At 42.9% G+C, this 21,470-nt stretch overlaps 1 protein-coding gene across 14 annotated transcripts in view; it reads left to right on the top strand.

Annotated features, from left to right (window-relative positions):
• Nucleotides 1–21,470, top strand: part of LOC148012301 (isoamylase 2, chloroplastic-like) — a 179,181-nt gene that overhangs the window by 10,145 nt on the left and 147,566 nt on the right. For 9 of the 14 annotated variants that reach the window (XM_087669751.1, XM_087669755.1, XM_087669752.1 and 6 more), the window contains exons 2-3: nt 8,627–8,797; nt 15,331–15,417. In XM_087669751.1, coding sequence (XP_087525877.1) covers nt 8,627–8,797; nt 15,331–15,417 — 258 coding nt within the window. Of the gene's footprint in view, nt 1–8,626; nt 8,798–15,330; nt 15,418–15,623; nt 15,761–21,470 lie in introns of those variants that run through there. The other 5 variants (XM_087669762.1, XM_087669763.1, XM_087669764.1 and 2 more) reach the window with 3 other exon arrangements.

Genomic DNA, 21,470 nt, shown 5'->3' with positions numbered 1-21,470 from the left:
CATATACACTATCAGCACTGCAGCGTCTTCGCGGGTCATGCTGAACGGAGGTGTTACTGAGCCCGTTGTCCTTGCCCGCTCTATCCGGCAAGGATGCCCTTTGAGCCCTCTATTTTTTGCCCTTGCCACACATCCAGTTCTTTCGATGTTATCTCATATGGCAGCCTCTTCTCAGTTGGCAGGACTGTCACTTCCCACAGGACAGCACTTCATTGGCCAATCCCTGGCGGATGATACTTTTATGATTTTGCGTGCGGACAGGGATAACCTTCGAAGAGCCTTGGATGTTTGGGCCCTTTTTGGTCAGGCGTCCGGCCTTCGCATCAACGCACTCAAATCAGCCATTCTCAGCTGCACGGAGTCCGATTTGCACTCCTTGGACTGGCAGGGTCTGGTTGTTCCTCGTGGCTCCATCGTCAGGCACCTTGGGTACCCTTTGGGTGTGGATCTTCCCCCAAAGCAACTGCTGCAGTGGATTTCTCAGAAAATGGTGGCTAAGTTTATGTATTGGAAATCTCAAGCCTGGCCTTTCCATGTTCGTCTCAAAGTGGCCCAGACTATTATGTTGCCAATGCTCACATATTTCTTACCTTTGTTGCCCTGGACTACTACGACTCTCAATGCTCTTACTCAGTCCATTCGTTTCATGCTATGGAAGAAAGACTCATTGCATGCAGGTATTTCTTGGATCTCTTGGTCGCATGCGTGCACTCCTAAACGCATGGGTGGCGGAGCTATTTTAGATGCCCAAACTCACATGCAGGCACTCCGTTGGTCGCTTTTCCGCGCCATGTGCTCGGATCATCATCCATGGGTCGATATAGCCCGTTATTTCCTTGAGGGCCAGGGGCTTCAACATGGCAATACCCAGATCCGGAGTTCTTGGTGGCATGTTCTTAATGCTGATTCGCGATTCTCCAGCTCTTCTTCGTTGCTGCTCACTCATTTGGTGTGTTCTTGGAAACACGTCCTCCAGAAGGCCCAGTGGCATCCAGCGGAGGATCGCTTGGCTGCTAATTCTTTTCAATTGGAGTTGCTGGCAGTTTCCCGTTTACTTGCATGGGAAGGTAAACAGGACCTCAGACCACAATTCAACCGGATGGCCCGTTTGGGTTTGTCTTCCGTTGCGGATGCCACCCTTGCCAGTCGTAATGTGCTTATATCTTTTCGTACAGCCAGGCGGCTTTTCAGGATCCCTCGTGGTTACAGGCCTTTATGGGAACAGCTTTTGCGGGTGCTCCAGTGCAGACAACCCTTTCCTGCCCTTGCTTCAGATCATCCCTGGCAGGATTGGGACCTACAAGGCCGGCTGACTTTAAGCAAAGCCTCTGCTAACCAAGTGTATCATATTCTGATTAAAGATCATCAATGGCTCGTCACCAAAGTGAATGCTTTATGGGGATTACGTAAATCCCGGTCATGGTGGAGGGAAACTGTCATGGCGGGCTGGTTGAACAAGACACCCTTCAAATGTAAAGTTTTTCTTTGGCGAATGATGGTTGGTGGTCTTCCGCTTGCTTCGGCTCTCTCCAAGCGACGAATCTCCAATGGCCACTGTTTCTTTTGCACCACTGCTGTGGAATCTGCCCGCCACCGATTTATTTCTTGCCCCATCGCAAAGAAAGTCTGGTTATTTATGTCGGCTGTCTGGCAGGGAGTGGTTGGTTCCACCCTGCGCCCCTTTGATTGGGTTTTCGGTCAGCCCAAATACCCCGCTCCTGCACAGCCACATATGAAGCTCGTGTATCATTTTCTTCGATATTGGGGCTGCTGGCATAACTGGACCGTCCGGAATGCTTTTCTTTTTGACTCCGCCTATAATATTCAGCGGCATATTGCTAGGCTTAAGGGCCTCTTGTATTGGCAGTTGGATCTTCTCCGGCATTCTGATTTGCTCTCTAGGGAGGACTTACGCCCCTGGCATAGGGCAATTTCCTCTGCATCTTTGCCATGAAGTTGTAACTTGTAGCACTTAGAACCTCTTCACATGATGACGTAGACTGTCGTCATGTATCTTGTAATCAAGTAGTCTTGTATTTTTTTCGTAATTAATATAATTACCTTTTACGAAAAAAAGAGAGAGAGAGAGAGAGAGAGAAAGATTTACGAAAAAAAAAAGAGAGAGAGAAAGAGAGAGAGAGCTCATAGATTAAGTTAGTTGGAAGATTGCATGGTGGAAGTGAGAAGAGTGGCATGATATCATTGTTGCATCTTGCTCACACCAAATCTGGACAAATCCCCAAATTTTCCAAGTCCTGCGTGCACTAATTTCAGTGAAATTGAAAGAATTTCACTAAAATGTGAAAAGCCCCAAAATTCCCGGGTAGATGTGCACCGACTTTGCAATTTCTGAGTCAAATTGTCCAATTCTGTGTTAAGATCCCCAGATTTGAGAAAAGCCCCAAATTTTTGAGCCGATTTTGAGCAGATAAGAGATCTTGTGCTCACGCATGCGAAACCCCGTCAATGGGTGAAGGAGATTTCAAAAAAAAAGATTGAAATTTTGAAAAAATCTACGGGTCAACGGACCCGTCAGTCGTGCGCTGTGACGCCCGCCTTTCGCCGTTACGTACTGGTCGCCATGTCCACCGTGCAGTCGCCCTGTCGCGTGCAACTGTTGCCTGTTATGTATTGCACAGCAGTCGCCTCCAGTCGTCTGTCCACGCTTGCTGCAGTTCCAGGGAACGGCCGTTCCAAACAGGGAACGGTTGCTGGAACGGCCCGGAACGGTGCGGAACGGGCAGGAACGTTCCATTGGCGTTTCGCTGGTAGACACATGCCGGAACGCGTTAATCCGTTCCTAAGGCCCGGATCGGGCGTTCCCTGTTTCTATGGGAATGATAAAGTTCCGAATCATGGAGTGAATGTGAGCCACGAACCACGAACCGTAATGTTCTCCTGAAGGGGTGTGTGGGTAGTGGAGAGGTTGGAGAGAAGAGGTGACAGACTGAATGAATAAGCCGTGAGGAATGAATGAGAGAGTGGCCTATAAATAGGCATAGTCAGTCTAGGATGGCGCCCCTTTTTGGGGCTGCAAACCCTAAACGCAAAACGTAGAAATGTAAAAACGCAAACTGCGGGTAAAGGGTGAAGGGTTTCTCAACACCCCCCCTCAGGCCCAAAAAGGAAAACAAGAGAAGAGTGAGGTGGAGATGCAATGCTGAAGAATGCGCATGCAACAGGTGCCACTTGGACAGTGTCCCTCGTGGGGAAATTGTTCACTTGCCCAAGCGCCCTAGTACAAAGATGATGAAAACATGCAATGCATAGGAGGAATGTCGGACTTTGTGTGGTGCCAAGAACCATAAGGATATGCACGTACTCGATCTCGGAAGGTAGCTCCATGCTAACCAAGTGACCAAGGCAAGAAGAGAAGAGGAGGAAGAAGATGTAGAGGATCCCTAAGATCCACGATTTCCACCGGAAAGGGAACCTGCAGTAAAGACCAGTAGACAGAGTGAATTAGAGAACTCGAAACATAACCTCGGGAGAGAAGCCACTAGCTCCGTGCATCCATGCTGGAAGGAATACGAAGGCCTCGTCACCAAGTTGCGGCTGAAGCTCCGAGGTCCCGATCTAGGTGGTACCTGAAGATCCTGGGTATCAATAGAAGCGATGACTAGCCATCCCAAGAAAGTAGAGGATGGGTGAAGAACTTCATGTGGAGTAGGTTCCCCCTTTGAGGTGGGAGGTGGAGCTGAAGTCGAAGTAGAAGTAGATGCCCCCTCTGAGGGCAAAGAAATAACATCCCCCTTTGAAGTAGATAGGGAATCCAAAAACTCATGGATCACGGACTCCGAAATGTCTGATGACGAAGAAAGTGCCGCTGGTCGCGTTGAAGAAGGTATTTGGGGTGCCGAAGAGCTCCCAAAGGTAGCCTCTCGGACCTGAGTAGTCGAGGGTGGGGAAGGGTGGGGCTCAGAATGAGCAAGAGGTGGGCAATAGTCGCTGTCTCTTACTGGAGCGGACTGGGTAGTTGAAGAAGAGGAAGGAGTTGAGCAGCCACTGTCTCTCGAAGGAGCGGACTGATGAGGTGACAATATTAAAGAATCATCGTCTCTCGATGGAGTGGACTACAGATCCGTAGGTCGTGGAAGCCACTGTACTGGAAAATAAGTGGGAGAAGACTACCGCTGGCATTGCGACGATCTCAGGAGGTCGTAGCGCCAATCGATCCTTCATGTGCTCGAAAGGACTTTGTGTGTATCGGATGCATCTTATTGCCTTGAGCATAGTACTCTGATAGCCGATGCAGAACGATCTTTGTGGCCCAAAAAGGAGAGGTGGCACAAGGAGTGCCTAGTGGAAGACGTATATACTCCGGGGGGATGGGGAGCAAAGGTCAAAGTTGGCAAGTATGTGTGGTGTGTCCAGTGATGCCACAGTAGGAGTACCCAATAGTCTGGTTATCTGTTGGTAAAGAAGCCATGGATACCAGTGTGCCTTGCTAAAGAAGGAAGAGGTCAGCCACCATGAACCACGAACCGCAATGTCCGCCTGAAGGGGTAGGAGGGTAGTGGAAGGGCTGGAAGTGAGCTGCCAGTGGGAGGAGGATGTGACCAGTAGTAAGAGATTGCAGCTAGTAAAAAAATGCAGGTGAGGAGAGAGAAAGATTAAAAACGCAAGCAGGACAACATGTAGGAGAGAGAAAGACTAAAAACGCAGGGAGGACAGCTTGCAGGAGAGAGAAAGACTAAAAACGCAGGCAGCAAGAGAGAAAGACAAAACGCAAGCAGGACAGCCTGCAAGAGAGAGAAAGACTAAAAACGCAGGCAGGATAGCTTGCAAGAGAGAGAAAGACTAAAAACGTAGGCAGCAGGTGAGAGAGACTAAAAACGCAAGCAAGACAGCCTGCAGGAAAGAGAAAGACTAAAGATGCAGGGAAAAAACAGCAGCAGCAGTCAATATGCTGAAATCAGCTGGGAACAGTATGTGATAGGCTGGAAACAGGTGCGAGACTGTTCTAGACAGCAATGGCCAGCTTGGACCGTGATGTCCTCCGCGTTTGGGGTGTGGGCAATAAGCTGAAATACCTAAAATCTGCAAAAACGAGATTTTAATGCAGCAGAAGAAGAAGAGAAGTGGAAGCCGAACCGGCCACCGGTCTTTGCCTTTCATTGGAGTGGAGGATCTTTGCCGTTGTTTGAGTAGATTGAGCTCTGATACCATGTCAAAAGATGACGTACCAGCGAGACAGTAGGGTTTGCGGGGAGGAACACGGAGTGAACTCGGCAAACATGGAGAAGAGAAGAGAAGAGAGAAGAAACTCTGATGAATGGAATGATGAAGTTCCGAATCATGGAGTGAATGTGATACAAGGGAACAAGGGTGCCGTAGCATAAGGAAGATGATGATTATAGCCACAAACCACGAACTGGAATGTTCTCCTGAAGGGGTGTGAGGGTAGTGGAGAGGTTGGAGAGAAGAGGTGATGGACTAAATGAATAAGCCATGAGGAATGAATGAGAGAGTAGCCTATAAATAGGCATAGTTTAGTCTAGGATGGCGCCTCTTTTTGGGGCTTCAAACCCTAAACGCAAACGTAGAAATGTAAAAGTGCAAACTGCGGGTGAAGGGTTTCTCAACATGCCATATAATCAACCTTTATTTTCTTTCTTGCCAGAATGAAATGGACTTGTTTACTAAACCTGCAAATGATTGTCCATATCCCACTATTTCTTTAAGCGTTTGTATTCTAGGAAGCTCAAAGATAAAGTTCATAGCAATGCTCTGCCAAGGCCTATTTGGAATAGGCGAGGGCTACAATAAACCCGGCATCTTTTGCCTATCATACTTCACTTTTTGACATGCAATGCATGTTGTGACAAACTACTCAACGTCATGTCTTAAAGAGGGTCAATAAAAGAAATGCTCCGTTGCTCTAATCGTAGCATCAATGCCTCATGTCATGCATAAGGAGGAGTATGACTCGTAGTGATCACTTTAGGTCTTAATTGCTTTGTGATACACAATCATCCGTACATCATTAGAAATCCATCTTTGAGCACAAAGTGCTCATGCCTCTCTATGGTCATTGCAAAGCTGATCATATACATTTGCAAAGTTTGAATGAGCAGTATATTGATATTTCATGGCATCCAACTTAGTGTGCTATAGCATAGTGACAATCAAAATCTGAGGCTTATGTGACAAATCATCAGCTACCACATTCTTTTTTCCATCTATGTGCACAATTTGAAAGTGAAACATAGATAAGAAGTTGGCCCATTTCATGTGCTTCTTAGATAACTTAGTCCGAGGCAAGAAACAATGCAATGTCTAATTGTTTGTTTGCTTTGTGAATCAGCCCCTAAAGGTAGCGTTTCTTGTCAAAAGTGCATGAATTACAGTAAGTAATTTTTTCTCATTAACTTGCAAATTTCTTTTTGTACCATGGAGATCACAACTCTCATATGCCACAACTCGGGCATCTTCATTAAGACAGGCCCTATGCTATTCCCACACGTATCACACTGAACAACAAATGACTTTTTTAGATGTGGCAATACAGGCACATGATCTAAAGTCATATTTTCCTTTAACTTCTAAAATGTTGAAATTTTAATTGCTAGCACATTCTTTTTCTGCAAAGCATACAACGGAGATGCATTTTTAGAAAAACTGTATACATTCTTTCAGTAATAGGAGCATAGACCTAAAAAGTTGTGGATCTCATGTATATTCCTCAAAGGTGGCCATGAATGTATTGCCTGGACCTTTGTAGAATCCATATGAATACCTTCAACTGGCACTATGTGCCACAAAAAGTGGATCTCATGTAAGAAAAAATCACTCTTCTTGTCATTATGACAAGCTTATGCTTACGTATCTCATTGAAAACAATATCCAAATGCTTTCTATCATGTCATCAAAGAAGGTGCCTACAAATGCCCTATGTGGCTTAAAGATGTGATCCGTCATCCAATTAAAAGTGATAGGAGCATTCGTAAGTCCAGAAGGCATGACAAGAAACTCATACAATCCAAAAGATGTCTTGAAAGTTGTCTTAGCTACATTCTTGATCTAATGTGAATTAGATAATATCCACTTTTCAAATCTATACGGTTGAATATGGCTGCCCTCTACAATCTATCTATAACATTGTGGATCCAAGAGATTGGAAATTGATTCTTTATTGTGATTTTATTCAAAGCACGATAGTCAATGCATATATGCTATGAATCATCATTTTTTTACACCAAAAGTACTAGAGAACAAATGGGAGATGAGCTCGGTTAAAGCAACTCTTTTTCCAAGAGCTCATTCAACTGACTCATTATCTCCTCTTGTTAGACTGGACTTATCCTGAAGGGTGGCTACTTCCAGGGATAAGATTATACCATGATCTTTGTCTTTTCAGACGGTAGCTGTTGCGGAAGTGATTGAGAGAAACAATTAGCATATATTTTTAGAATTTTAATGTGATCTTTCTCTAACTTTGGCATGTTTCCAACATTTTCATTATCAACCTTATACTTAGTAAAGACTAAGTACACTGAAAGGTGATTTTTCATTACTTTGGATGTAGCAGCAACCAAGACAACAGGGATAGGTTCCCCTTCAACTTTACATCCAAAGTATGGGTCTTGTCCTTATGCTAAATAGTGATCACTTTAGCATGCGAATCAATCATTGTATGCACAAGACGGCACCAAGGCATCTCAAGCAAGACATTGCGTGCCGTACTAACTTGTGCCTTGGGTTCCATCTTATCCTTTCTAATAGCTAGACGGGTTGCCTTGTCTGTAGAGATAAAATTGGCTTGTGCTCCATTATCAAAGAAAATCAAAGCATGTTTATCTTTGATTTTGCCCCATGCTTTACATAACTCGGTAGCATCATCATTGGGCTAATCGGTAACAATATTTCCAACTGATGTTTTGTGCTTCTTACCCTTGGGTCTCCTTGATTTTTTGATTTTTTGATTTTCCAGCTTGTTGCCTATTGGGACAATCCTTAGCCACATGACCCTCTTGTTCATAAACAAAGCATTCATTTGTAGCCCTTAATTCCCTACCTTGTATAACTAATTTCCAGCCCTTGCTGTTTTGATATCTTTTTAGGCTGATTTTCAGATCTGTCCCTTTTCTCAACCTTCGACAACTTCTTATTCAGCTATTTCCCACTTCTTGGAAGCTTGAATCTTTCCCATGCAACAATGCATCAGTTGTAGCAGTAGTCTCTATGAGCTGAGATGTGCTAGACATGGTGGATTTAATGCAAAAGCCCACGATTCCCTTAGGTAGCCCATATACATACTTTTCCACTTTCTCATGAAGAGGAAGTGGACAATAAGAAGTTATTCGCAACAAGGCATCCCAAAATGTCTTATCATACTATTCTAAGTTCTTGCATTGTTTTGCATCAAGCTTGTTCCAAGTTGTCATGATGTCCCTCTAAATGTACTGGTCAACCAATTTGATACAAACATTTGCTTGAATTGTATCCATGTTGATGGTGCTCTACCTTACATTAAGAGCATGAACTATCATTGCAATGCATTTTCCTCAAGAAAGTGGTTGCCTTCCAAATCTTAGAAGATTTGGTGAAGTTTCCCTTTGAATAGGTTGTATCAAACAATTGAATAAAAATCAAGGCTTTCAAGCTATCTTGTGTACCATTGAAGGACTCAAACTTCACCCGTGGATGGAGTGATTGCAAGAAGCGAGGCATCATCAACATACTGGTCTCATGTCCACTCGACACTTACTTTTTGCGGGCCGTAGATACTGGCAAGAGGGGGAGGAAAATGACGGGTGTATTCATCTACTACCATATTCGGCAAGCTATCATTGAGGTATGCATTTTTCATTGCCTTTTAAATTTGTTTCACTTTCTTTCATTATATAATTTATTAATGCATAACTATCTATCTCCCTATTCTAATTTCTCTCTATCTATCTATCTTGATTCTCTCTTTCCCCCTGGGCTCCAACCCCATCTCTCTTTATTCTTGAATCTTGAAAGACTCAACTCTCGAGTATTTCTTTCTCTCTCTAATCTCCAAGTATTGTTAGTATACTTGTAATTTATAAATTGTGGTTGTAGGTGGGCCCCTCGAATGTGGTGCAAGTTGTTACTAACAATGCATTGAATTATTGGTGTATGGGCCGTTTGCTTGAGGTCGAGTTTCCCACGATTATGTGGACTCCATGTGCAAGTCATTGTCTGGACTTGCTCATGGAGGACGTTGGGAAGCTCAAGTGAGTGAAGAGAGTGGTCCGCAAAGCTACATCAGTTGTCACCTTCTTCACGGTAAAGGTAAAGGTGCTTGCGATGTATTGTGAGCATAGCATACTAGAGTTGAAGAAGCCTTTTTCAACTCGCTTTGCTTACATGCGTTTATTGTTGGAGCGTCTTTATGAGGTGCAGTCCGCCTTGTGCCAGACAATGGTATCCACTTTATGGAATGAGTGGGATGAGCATGAGATAGAGGAGGCTAAAGCCATGCAGCGCTTGTGCCTTAATGAGCAGTTTTGGCAAAAAGTCCGTGCCATCATTGTCGTGAATCCCTTTTATAGGGTGTTACGTATGAGTGATTGCGAGGGGTCCACTATGGGCCTTCTTGTTCACTTCTTTAGAGCTACATTGGTGGAGGTATGTGCTTGTACAGTGATCACAGAGACATAGTGTGCACATGTTTTAGAGATAACAGAGAGGAGATGGGAGTGGATGCATAAGCCCATCCATGGTTTTTCCGCATTGGTTTATCCAGCCTACAAGTTGCCGGTAGTCATGGATGATAGAGAGTTCCGTTTGGACAACTTGCTTATTTGACTTGTGTGGTACATGTGGATGACTAGAATGCAGTGTTGGAGGAGCTAGGATGCTATGCAGATTAGAGAGGGCATGTGGCTTTTGGTTCTCCCACTTGTTGGAGGAGAGAGTCACTTGTAAAGCCTTATTTTGGTGGCAAAACTTTGGATACGCATTGGAGACTCTTCAACCCTTAGCCATGAGGGTCCTTACCTAGGATTGCTCTTCGGGTGCATGTGAGAGCAATTGGAGTGTCTATTATCTCATTCACACAAAGATTCGCAATCGACTTAGCACACGATAGCTAGAGCGGCTAGTCTATTGCCGCACTAACTTACGCATGATGAGGGCTATGATGAGCATGGATAGTTTGAAGCAGGTAAAGTTTAAACACTTAACCATAACCCTTATAATTTGTTGTTTTAACTTTTAAATTTTGAACTTTGAAGTTTATACTTTACAATTTAGACTTTAGCATTTGCAACCTTATGTGTATTATGCAGGTGAATGTTGATACATTCAAGTTGAGGGGCGACACTCTTTCGAGTGTATATTAGGAGGTGGAGGAGGAGGAGGAGATGATTTTTGTAGAGCTCTATAGAGAGCTTATAACAGCAGATACTCGTGACACTAGCAGTCAGTGTGCTTGTGGGCGAGGAGTTCGAGTAGGTGGTAGCAGGGGCATGGCCATTCGACGCCTTCCAACATTGAGGAGGGGCGGTTCGAGTGGCTTGCGGACATATGTAAGGTGGGACTCTAGTAGCTCACATCTTGTGCCTCATGATGACATGCCCCCTTTGTTTACGTAGTCGCCACCTAGGGAGTTATCATTTGATAATGATGGTAACCTTATCAGTGAAGATGAGTATGAGTGTGTCTCATCATCCGATGCTGAGAAGTCATCTTCAGACTCTCTTAATTAGCACTCCAATGGTTCTGATGATGATGATGATAACGATAGTGATGTCTCATCATAGATTCATAGGTCTCTCTCTTTTTTGTATCTACTATCATTGTATCCACATGCATGATGCCACTATGACATACTAGAGTCTAGACTATAGTTGTATCGCATGTTTTGCGCAGTCCATGCTACCGTGATAGTCACCTCATTTATTCATTTTATTTTGTAATGAAATGGCTATTTCCACTTTAAACATGCATTCTGTGATTTAATGATTTATGGTTTTTAAAAAAAATCATGTTAAAATGTTTTTCACACTAATATCGTACCGTACCTTATAAAATCATAAGGTACCATTTACTATCGTATTTTATCGTGCCATACCGTATCGTACCTGACAACTATGTATTAGAGTACAAATTTTGACTTCCAATCAGGTGCCATGGGCCCACCAATTCAATGGATTTGATAGTATATTAGCAATGGAACCATGAAACGAGCCTTTCTCCTTGGAGAGAGTGTTAATGACATGATTAACCGACAATTATAGCTAGTATAAAATTCACATAAACTGAAAATCCAAATGTTACCACTTAATCTTAGACATTGGACATCCTATTGGCTCCAAAACTTGGTGTCCCTTGTGGTATTTCTTTAACTCGTATTGCAAATGAATGGAGTATAACTAAGATTCTTCAACCTCCACTAATCGAAGTGCTTCTTGCTGTCAAATGACCAGCAAGCCTTCAAATCAATTTGTTCCTTGATTTGCTAGGGGATTGACTTTTACCCATGCTCCAAATTCAATGCTGGCTGACTGGCCACTTGAATCCTATTGAAATACACAGATTTCAGCTTTGAAAATTCAAGCTTGAAGCCATGAAGCCTTCAAATCTAGGCAAGCTTATCTGAGTGGCTATCAAATCCTAATTTTTGCTGTAAATTAGGGTTTACAGCAGAGATTCATCCACAGTCTCCATCTCCAATGGTTGGATTGTTGTAAAACTTGGAGCAAAGTTGGAAAATGTGTGGAGGAAGAGAGAGACTAGTGTAGCGAGAGAAAATTCAGAGATTTGTCTGTGAGAACTTGGTTAATTGAGCTAGTGACTTGGTTTTCCAGGCCCAAACGGATTCTCCAACAGCAAAGGGAGCATAAAAGGCCATAATTTTGGAGAAAGTGCATCAACCCAATCAATAGCTTCCGCTGGTCAAGAATATGCAACTGCTTTCACTAAAATGGTCTCCAATGGTTGAGAAATGGCCCCAAAAGCAAGCAACAACAGCATCAAAACCTCTCTTTTCAATAGCTCCAAAATGCAAAAATGAGATTTCCTTCTTCCTTTAGCCCCAATTCAGCTTTTCTAAATTTGCATGGTCAAGTATTGCCAAGTGGTAGCCTTCTAAATTGAATTTCTAGCTTTATCAAGCCCATTAAATTAATTTAATAATATATATTTTGAAAATTAATTTAATAATTATTTATGTGCTTTAAAAAAACTAACTATCCAATAATTAAATTGGCTAGCCAATTTATCACCCAAGTGATCTTGAGTTCTCATTATCCTTGAACTAGCATAAATTATCAATAAATACCAATTCCCTAGTGTCACCAGTGACATGATGGCTAATTAAATGTTCTAGGCCAACTTCTGACACCCGGAACCACCTAGTACCTCTCAAGCATAACTTATTACAACTTTTGTCTTTGGCACCAATTGATATCTTGGGATCCTAGGTCCCACACAATGAAATAATTGACATGCATCTCACATGTGCAAGTCACATTTGCACATTTGATTAACTTTTAATCAAATGCTAAGCAAAGTAATAAAATTTCAGGTCCTCTTGACAAGATGTGCCGTATGGGGGAGTTTGGGGAGAGGGAGGTGGTGGTGAGGGAGGCGGGGGGTGATAATGCTTTTGTGGTGGGGGCAGCAGCCACTATGGGCCTTGGTTGGTTTGGGGGGGGTTGCTACCAAGATGATTGGCCCTTGGTTGGGGCTGCTAGGGCCTTGGTTGCCCCCTACCCTAGCAACATTGAACTCTAATGAGGCCTTCATCCTCCATCTAGGCGGCTGCCTTTTGAGTGGGCATGTGCACTTGGGAGTTAGAAGCTTGCTCACCGAAAACATGGCATCTAAGGCATTGCCCAAGGTGTCTTGTGGCTTTGACTTGTTGGCTGAAATGTGTTCTTTCAGCCTCAATCTCTAGAACCTTTGGTATTTTCTTGATATCTTACACTGCCACTTGTACCTTGGGAACCTATGCTCCCATCACTGCATCGGAAAAGGAGCTGGGCAGCAAGGTGCCAAAGAGTTGCCCAAAGTCCTCCACTAATTGTTGGTACTAGACCATGAGCCTAGGGAAGAAGTTTGGGAAAGCATTGGTAGAGCCCAAAGTTAGAGACCTTGAACTAGTGTACCTTGGAACCATGTAAGTAACTTTCTCAGCAAATACAACCGGCGAGCTGTTGATAGGGTCATGTGCTATCTCTGCTGAGGTTAGATGCACCATAAAAATGCCTTGGCCATCAGCACCACCTCCGCTATCCACAAGGTATTGATGCTCAAGGTGGACCTATGCCAATCCCGAAGTTGTGGTATGGAAGGGGAGCGACCCATGACCTGCCCGTAGACTTCTGTCTCCTCTAGCTCCTTCTTTTTAACGCGAACTTCTTGAAGTTGTTCCTCGGAGAGGATGACTTGCAAGGTGTTTGACCGAGGAGCACTTGTGGAGTGTGCTGGTGTTGGGTCACAAGTTTCCGTTGCTAGTGTTTCCAAGGACCACCTGAGTGAGTTGCTATATGTCCAACAGAATCCTTCTATAGAGTGAGGGGGTAGTGGTGATAGTTACCTGTTATACAGCCGATGGAGGGAGGGAGGAAGCAGTGTAAAGGGGTTGAGGTGGTTGGGGCGGTAGGTAACGGTGGGGTGGAAGTGCTGGCAGACAGTGTGAGCTGGGGGACCAGGTGGGTTCAGGGAAGGTGGTGGGAGGCGGACAAGGCAGCAATAGGATAGGCAGTTGGAGGCAGGAAATTGTAGCAAAAAAGGTAAGGGAAGCACCTAGGGCCAGGTGATCAGAGGCAGTCGGGATAGGGAGGGGGCAGCATGCGAGAGGCAGGCAACAGGGTTGCAGGCAGCACATGACAGTAAGATCAGGCAACAGTGGCATGGCTGGGGGGAAAAAGCTGTGGCTGCAGGCAGGCAGAGGCTGAGGATGGCGGGTGGCAGCTCAGGCTGGTGGTTAACTATGCAGTATAGGTTGAACACATAACAACTTCCATCCAAAACTTGTGAAGAAGCTCTTACATGTAAGCATATATTGTGACATCTCCATAAGAGACTGATTTTTCCTTTCAACCATATCAATTTGCAAAGGTGTGTATGGACTTGTACATTGATGAATAAATCTGCCCAGTCATAAATGCATTAAACTAATGTGCGTATACTCTCTCCCCTCTATTAGTGCCAAACAAACACCTCTGATTTGTGCTTTATTGGGTATACTGGTCCACGGCCTTTAAAGTCATCGATGAAGGTTACAAAGTACAAGTATTCCCTCTATGGATGGGATCCATATTGGACCAGCTGTGTGCACTAGCTGTAGTTTTTGGATAGCTCCTGTGGATCCATCCTTGGGAAATGATGTACAATGTATCTTGCCAAATACACAACTGGCACTTTCAACGAGGGCAAGTCAATATCATGTCATGCCTTTTCAGGCAACGCAAACTGCCATAGTTGAAGCGACCAAGCTGAGCATGCCGGAACTTAGTGTCATCAATGATGTTTTTGGGTTCTCTCTCTTGGTTCAATGCTGTGCAGATGTAGGGGTGATCAAGTGGACCTTGCATTGAGAAGATGATGGATTGGTACAAGGGTCGCTAAAGATCATAGGTTTGATAGTAGATAGGATGTCATCACTAGTAGCAAGTAGGTGGTATGGGCATGATGATTGTAGGTGGGCAAAATACTTTCCTTTCGTCTAGCCATCCAATGCCTACTTGGGCTTATGTAAGTACTGCTATTGCCAAACCTGGAAGTCCTTTTCTTCTCCTTCACCAAAAATGGCTGCTAAGGCTTGTCTTTGTGCTTGATTGCAAGACCAGGAACAAAATCGAAGTAGGATGGAGGCAATTTGTTCCTAAGACTTATGGGCAAGTTTGGTGTCAATTGCTGCCAACTAGTTAGGTCCTTCAGTTGATTAACAAAGAAGATTTCAAACTTTTCTATCATAAAAGTCTTTACTTTGTCTACAAAATCATCCAGATACTTTCACATTTGGAAAAGCAAAATGATTATACGTTCTGTGGTCATGATGATCAGTGCAAAAACTGTTTTGTTCAGATGCCACATGGTAATAGGAGAGAGAGGAACAGATAATGAAAGGTAATTAATACAATTAGCCTTTATGAAAAAAAAAGAATGCGATTTGAAGTTGAATGGATCGTTTGATGATGATGGAGTTGCATATTTAGAAAGTTGTTCCCATGGTACACTGCTACTATCCATGGGTTTAAATGATGAAAGGTTGGTTGTGAAAGGAAAATGTGGAGATTACAATACCTCATAGATGTTACTTCATAGAGAACAGCATTATGAGAAAAAAATTTTCTGCAGAGATATAATGACTGGAGTCTGTTAACTGACAAATATATGGTTTGGATGTAGGGTTTTGCAAATACAGGCACCCATAACAGGACTAAATCTAAAGGAAAGGCTAGAAGATTCAACTTTCAAGCTCAAGGAGGCGATAAGGTTTTTGGTCATAGTATCGTTTGTTTGTGCTTTGTACATAATAAGCATCCAAGTTTCTGCTTTAGCTATGTGGACAGGGGATTCCCCATAAGTTTTCCTCTAACCCTTGTTAAACAGTCATATGCTTCAGATCAGTTTATGCCCCTTAAAGAAAAAGCTTCAGGTTTTCCTACATTTACATTGTTTGTTTCAAAATTCATCTCCAGGTTGGATGTTAACTGTTGTGCATGGTAATCAAGTCAATGGAGAAAGACTTATGGAATGGAGACTTTGTGTAGTGCTGTTGACTTAGACATTAGGCAGAGGGAGCTGCTGCTTTGTTTTACTTATAAAAATTTATCAGGTTTTCTGTCTTTCCCCCTTTCTTTCTCAGCTCCAGCTCTCTCTTTTTTTTGTGATTAAGTGTATATTAATGTTAGAATATTTACATCTGGCCTTCAGGCCAGCCAAGAAAGTCCTATCAAGCACAAGTCAAAACCAAAAGGCTACTATAAAATAACACATAAATATCATGCTGAGTGCAAAACAATCGGACTAGAGTGAACAACATCTGGCCAAGGAGCAGCCACATTGGGGAGGACAGCATCTGCTGCAATCATGGAAGAAATCTGCCATAACAGTAATCCTTGAACCTGGGCTACATGACCTTAAATACCCAAGGCAGAGTTGAGAATAAAGGCATTACGGATACGCCAAATATATCAGAGAGCTGTTCATTTGGGGCCGCCTTTTTCCGCTTTGCCTTGCGTCTTTTAAATTTTCTTTTTGCTTTCTTTGCAGTAGGGTTAACATTACCCCCCTCCTAGCCGAGTGCTAGTCCCATGGCACTTGCTGCACTTAATGAGGGCTCGGGTGGTTGAAGGGTTGCCATGTGGGTTGGTGATGGGGCTTTATGGAGATTGGATAGAGAGAAGAAGCATCAAAATTGGATGATAGATTGCAGAGGCCGAGAATAGATTTGATAGGGTAGTGGGGGCCTTTAATGCCAATGGTTGATCGCCATTGTTGAGTATACCTGAAAAAGAAAAAGGGAGTGCACTACTTGGGGGTGTGTCTACCTCAGTGTGCAGTGCTGCATGGTGTCCGTGCTAGCAAAAGCATTCCGAGTGGCCCAATTATGTCAACATCCCCGGAAATTTCGTGAGATCAGGCAATAGAAGCACAAGATTTAAAGTCATCTTTTCCTTTAATTTGTCAAAAGCTAAAATTTCCACAGCTGTCTACATAAATGGGACACCTTTTGCAAAGCATGCAGTGGAGATGCAATTTCAGCAAGGTTATGCACATACTTCCTGTAATAAGGACGTGGACCCATTAAAATATAGATATTGTGCACGTTTCTTAAATGTGGCTAGATCCATACATTGTTGAGCTAAAATAAGCATTATATATGATGAATTAGCCTCTTAAAACAGCCTAAAAAATGCTTAGTTAATGAAAACCCTAAAATGGTGTGTGGTTTGAAAGAGTTTTAAAATGGTGCATGGTACAAGGTCTCGAAACTTTCTATAAATAGATAGGCTTCCCTCTATTTAGTCCTATCTTGTTTTTGTCAATTTCAAGCCCTTTAGCTTTGCTGCTCACATCTTGTTCACGGAGGACATCTTGAAGCTGTCCATTGCTGTTTGCATCAGTCTGCGCTTGCTTCCAACCTCCACCTTGCTGTTTTCTCACCTCCAGCCATCGCCTTGCTGATCCGGCTCCATTGCTGCTGTGTTTGCAGCATGGCGAATTCTTTCCATATGTGGCAACTGCTTTTGGACCACTCCCTACTGCTAGCAACTATCCACACACTATTGCTTTGATGTTTTTGTTGTCCCATGGCCTGGAGAGTGCTCTGACATTTGCATTTTTATTTTGTTGCTATTGCCTTGGTGTCTGGCACTATTTTGAAGGTTGCATTTGTAAATACTCTCTCTCCTCATTGCTTATTTGCCACTAGATCTGACATACTTTGTTGCATTTGTTGGTGTCTGACATTTGGAGGCTAGCTTGCTATGTTTCGCGATTTGTCAGGAGTAGGACACTCATTCTCACTTAGCACCTCTACCTTGGTCCTCCAGACACAAGAGTTCGGGATACTGTTTTCATTCTCTGCACAGTTTGTTTGCTGCATGAGCATTGTATATTTAGTAATTAGTCATTTGATAGAGGCCCAACGTGTGGCTATGAGGATGTTTAGGGGATCTTTTCTTTTCTCATCATTGGACATCTTAGTAGGATCCCCACTCCAGATTACTCATGGGCGCAGTAGACCTAGGGACATTCTCACAGATGGAAGTTGATTGCTAGTATCATAGCCTAGTATATTTGGATTGTGAGATGCAACCACACTATCGACCTTCTAGATGTATGTGTAGTGGAGACTCTATCAAGGATTTGGACAGAGATAATTCATACTCTTCACAGGAGATGGCAGAAGATGCAATGCAGCTTTGAGAGGATGAGGAAGAGAAGAGAGGTTTTTTTGTGTGCATAGAATCTAGGCACTTTCTTCCATATTGCTCCTCATATGGTTTGGCATTACAACCCACTAGATTGGTTGTTCACATAACCATTGTATTTGTGATGTACATACACCATGAATCATCCTTCTTTTACACCAAAAGCATTGGAGAGCAAAAAGAAGATTAACTAGGCTAAATCAGCCCTTTTTCTAACAACTCATTAACTTGGCTCATTTTCTCCTCTTACTAGGCTGCACTCACCCCATATGGTGGCTTATTTGGAGGGCTAGTGCCAGGGATCAAATCTTTGGCATGGTCCTTCAGCCTTTTTGGAAGTAATTGTCGTGGAACTGATCGAGAAATCGGAAATGACATGCAATCCTTATCCAACTTAGACATATTCTCAGCATTCACATTATCGTCTTTATCCTTGACAAACGCCAAGTATGTTGTAAGATGATTTTTCATTATTTTAGACACAACTGAAGTTGATACAATAGGGACTAATTTTCCTTTTAGTTTTACATCCAAGGTATGGGCCTTGTCCTTGTGCTGAATTAATCACTTTTACATCGGAGCCGGTTGTTGCATACACACAATTGCACCAAGACCTAACAAGCAATACATCACAACCTCCAAGAGGTGCAATAAAAAACTCTTTGCTGTCCTTATAACTTTGTATATGCAAGCGAAGCTTCTCAATCAAAGTTGTGATTGGCTTTGCAGGGCCCTTATATGCCATACCAACTTCTCCCATGGGTCCATCTCATCCTTTTTGATATAGACGGGTTGTCATGTTTGTGGAGATAAAATTGGCTCGTGCTCCATTATCAAAGAAGATTAATGCATGCTGATCTCTGATTTTCCCCTATGCTATGCAAAGGTTAGAAGCATCATCATGGGGAAAAGGGATGATTACTAACTATATCGTGAACTAAATCAATGGAATTTTTTTGGGATTTTCCTCTTTGGGATTTCCCTTGTTTTTAGCTTTTACAATTTGTTGCCTATTTGGATAGTCCTTTGCCATGCGACCCTCTTGTTCACAAATAAAACATTTATTTGTAGCCTTTAGCTCCCTATGTTGTGCAACCGATTTCCAAGCCTTTCCTTGTTGTTTTTGTCTCTTATCAGCCTTATTTTTAGATTTTTCCTTCTTATCAACCTTTGAAAACTTTTTGGATGGCTTCTCATCATCATCCTAGAAGCTAGAGCCCTTTCCACACAACAAAGCATTGGCTGTACTAGCTCTCTCTATGAGTTGTGACATACTAGTCACGGTGGTCCTTATGCAAAAAATCCCGATTCCTTTAGGCAGCCAACAACAATACTTCTCAATTTGCTCATGAAGGGGAACCGGACGATTAGAAGTAACGGATTGCAATGCATCCCAAAACTTCTTATTGTACTATTGTAGGCTTCTTCATTGCAATGCATCCAACTAATTTCAAGTAGTCAAACATCCAATTTAAAAGTGCTTATCAACCAATTCGAAGCAAAATTTTTCTTAAATTGTACCCATGTTTGCAGTGCTCTATCGTGCGTTAGAAGTGTGGATCACGACTGCAATGCATTGCCCTTCGAAAAGGTGGTTGCCTTTTGAATCTTAGAAGATTTGGTGAAGTTGCCTCCATTTAGATCTTTGTTGTGAAAAATGGGCTGATCTTTGTTGTCGCCTTGCTAGAAGAGCCCTTGGAGTTATTGCCTTTAGGCCATTGGGGTTGAACTATTGGTGACTTGCTCCAACATCCTTCTCTAAGTGGCAACCTTCCAATTGCATTTTCCAATAAATTTCAGCCAAATTAAATTGATTTTAGACGATTAATTTCAAAAATTAACTTAATTATTAATTCTTGCTTAGGAAAATAATTTGAGCTGCCAACAATTAAATTGACTAGGCCAATTTGTCACCCAAGTATTCCTAAGCATTTATTAGCCCTTGAATTGTCATTAATTCACTCATGTCACCATTGATATTAATGGCTAATAAAATGATCTAGGCCAAAAATTTGTCAGCCAGGAACCACCTAGTACTTGTCAAATACAACTTTTGCAAATTTTGCCTTTGGGATCTCACATTTGCATGTTTGATTGATACTTAATGAAATGCTAAGCAAAGCATGGAAGTTTTAGATTCTTGTGATAGAAGGTGGGAGAAATAGGTTGCAAGTTGTTAGAGAAGAAGAGGGTAGAGACTAGAGAGTGATTGGATTGATCATAGGGGTGGGTGGAAAATGCCTGTAGCATTCCTATTTATAGGTGATTTGTGATGCATTTGTCCTACCTTGTATTGTAAATGGAAAAATACAATAAAGCTTTATGGGGGTTGTTAGTGCAAACTAAACTAAAAAAAAATAATGCAATACAATTGAATGTTAATGCATGTGATGATTTTTGGTCGCTTAACAAGTTACAACCCCTTCAAAGCTCAAAAAGGTGCCCTAAGAGGGGATGGAGGGACATGCTCCACCCAGAAATGTCTATTAAATGTATGGCAAGAAGAGGCATAATTGGATCTCCATGGAAGGAAAGTTAAGGGAAATTTAATTGAAGATGAGGGAGATGGTTGTAATCCAAGAAAGGAAGGACTTCACACATCCTCAACTATCACCTTGTCTATTGTTCTTCCTTAGAGGTTTCCTTTTTGGACTTTGGGAGAGAGGCCACTAGCTCCATATCCATACTGGTGAGTAATTGAAGATGTGCAATCTTGGGCCTTGAGAGAGAGGACACTAACCGTGTTTCCATGTTGGATAAGATGCAAAGGTGCATGCATTGTGACATGGTTGGAACTTCCAGGGCTCCGGTGTTGATAAATCCTATAGATCTTGTGTGTGGATGTTGAAAATGGCAGAGAACTAGGCCAAGGCTCGTTGCCAAGGTGTGTGAATGTTTGCATGATGAATAATGACCCATTTGAAACTAGAAGATTCCCTTCTAAAGCCTTGTCTGAATCCCCCTCTAAAGGAGATAGGGAATATGAAAACTCATGAATCATGGCCTCCAGTGTGTCTAGTGAAGGAGGAATGATAGTTGCTAGAGCTGAGGAAGGTACCTGAGGCTGTGGTGAAACAAAGGTTGGATACTCCTAGAGGTATCTTCCCTAATTGAGTAGAAGAGGGATGGGAGGCAGGGCTAGCATGGATCCACTCAGAAAGAGAGGGGGGCATGCCATGGATAATCTCCTTGGTAATTTCATCGGAGTTGGTGTCTGTGGAGTCATACAAGGCAGTGGAAATGTGTAGTTGTGGAGCTATGGGTGGGTGACAATCTCTATCTCTCAAGGGAATAGATTATGGAGCCAAAGGTGGTGGTGAACAGCCATTGTCTCTTGATGGAGGGGATTGCGAAGCCAAGGGTGGTGATGAACAGCCATAATCTCTCGATGGAGTGAATTGCAAGGCCAAGGGTTGTGGCAGCCACTAAACCAAAAAGTAGGTGGGGCAAAACCTCGCAAAACCTCTGTAGTTGATTGCAGTGGACTCCAACTGAGGTCTCAGTGCATCTTGTTGCTTGAAAGGGCTTAGGGCACGATGCACATCATAAGCATCTTATTGCCCTAAGCATAGATGCTAATAGCCAATGCAAAATTATCTCTATCACTTG

This window comes from Lygodium microphyllum, chromosome 27 (genome assembly GCF_053477565.2).
Source record: "Lygodium microphyllum isolate KBCC chromosome 27, Lygodium_microphyllum_v1.1.10, whole genome shotgun sequence".
Lineage (NCBI taxonomy): Eukaryota > Viridiplantae > Streptophyta > Polypodiopsida > Schizaeales > Lygodiaceae > Lygodium > Lygodium microphyllum.
This window is presented reverse-complemented; position numbering and strand designations above follow the sequence as displayed.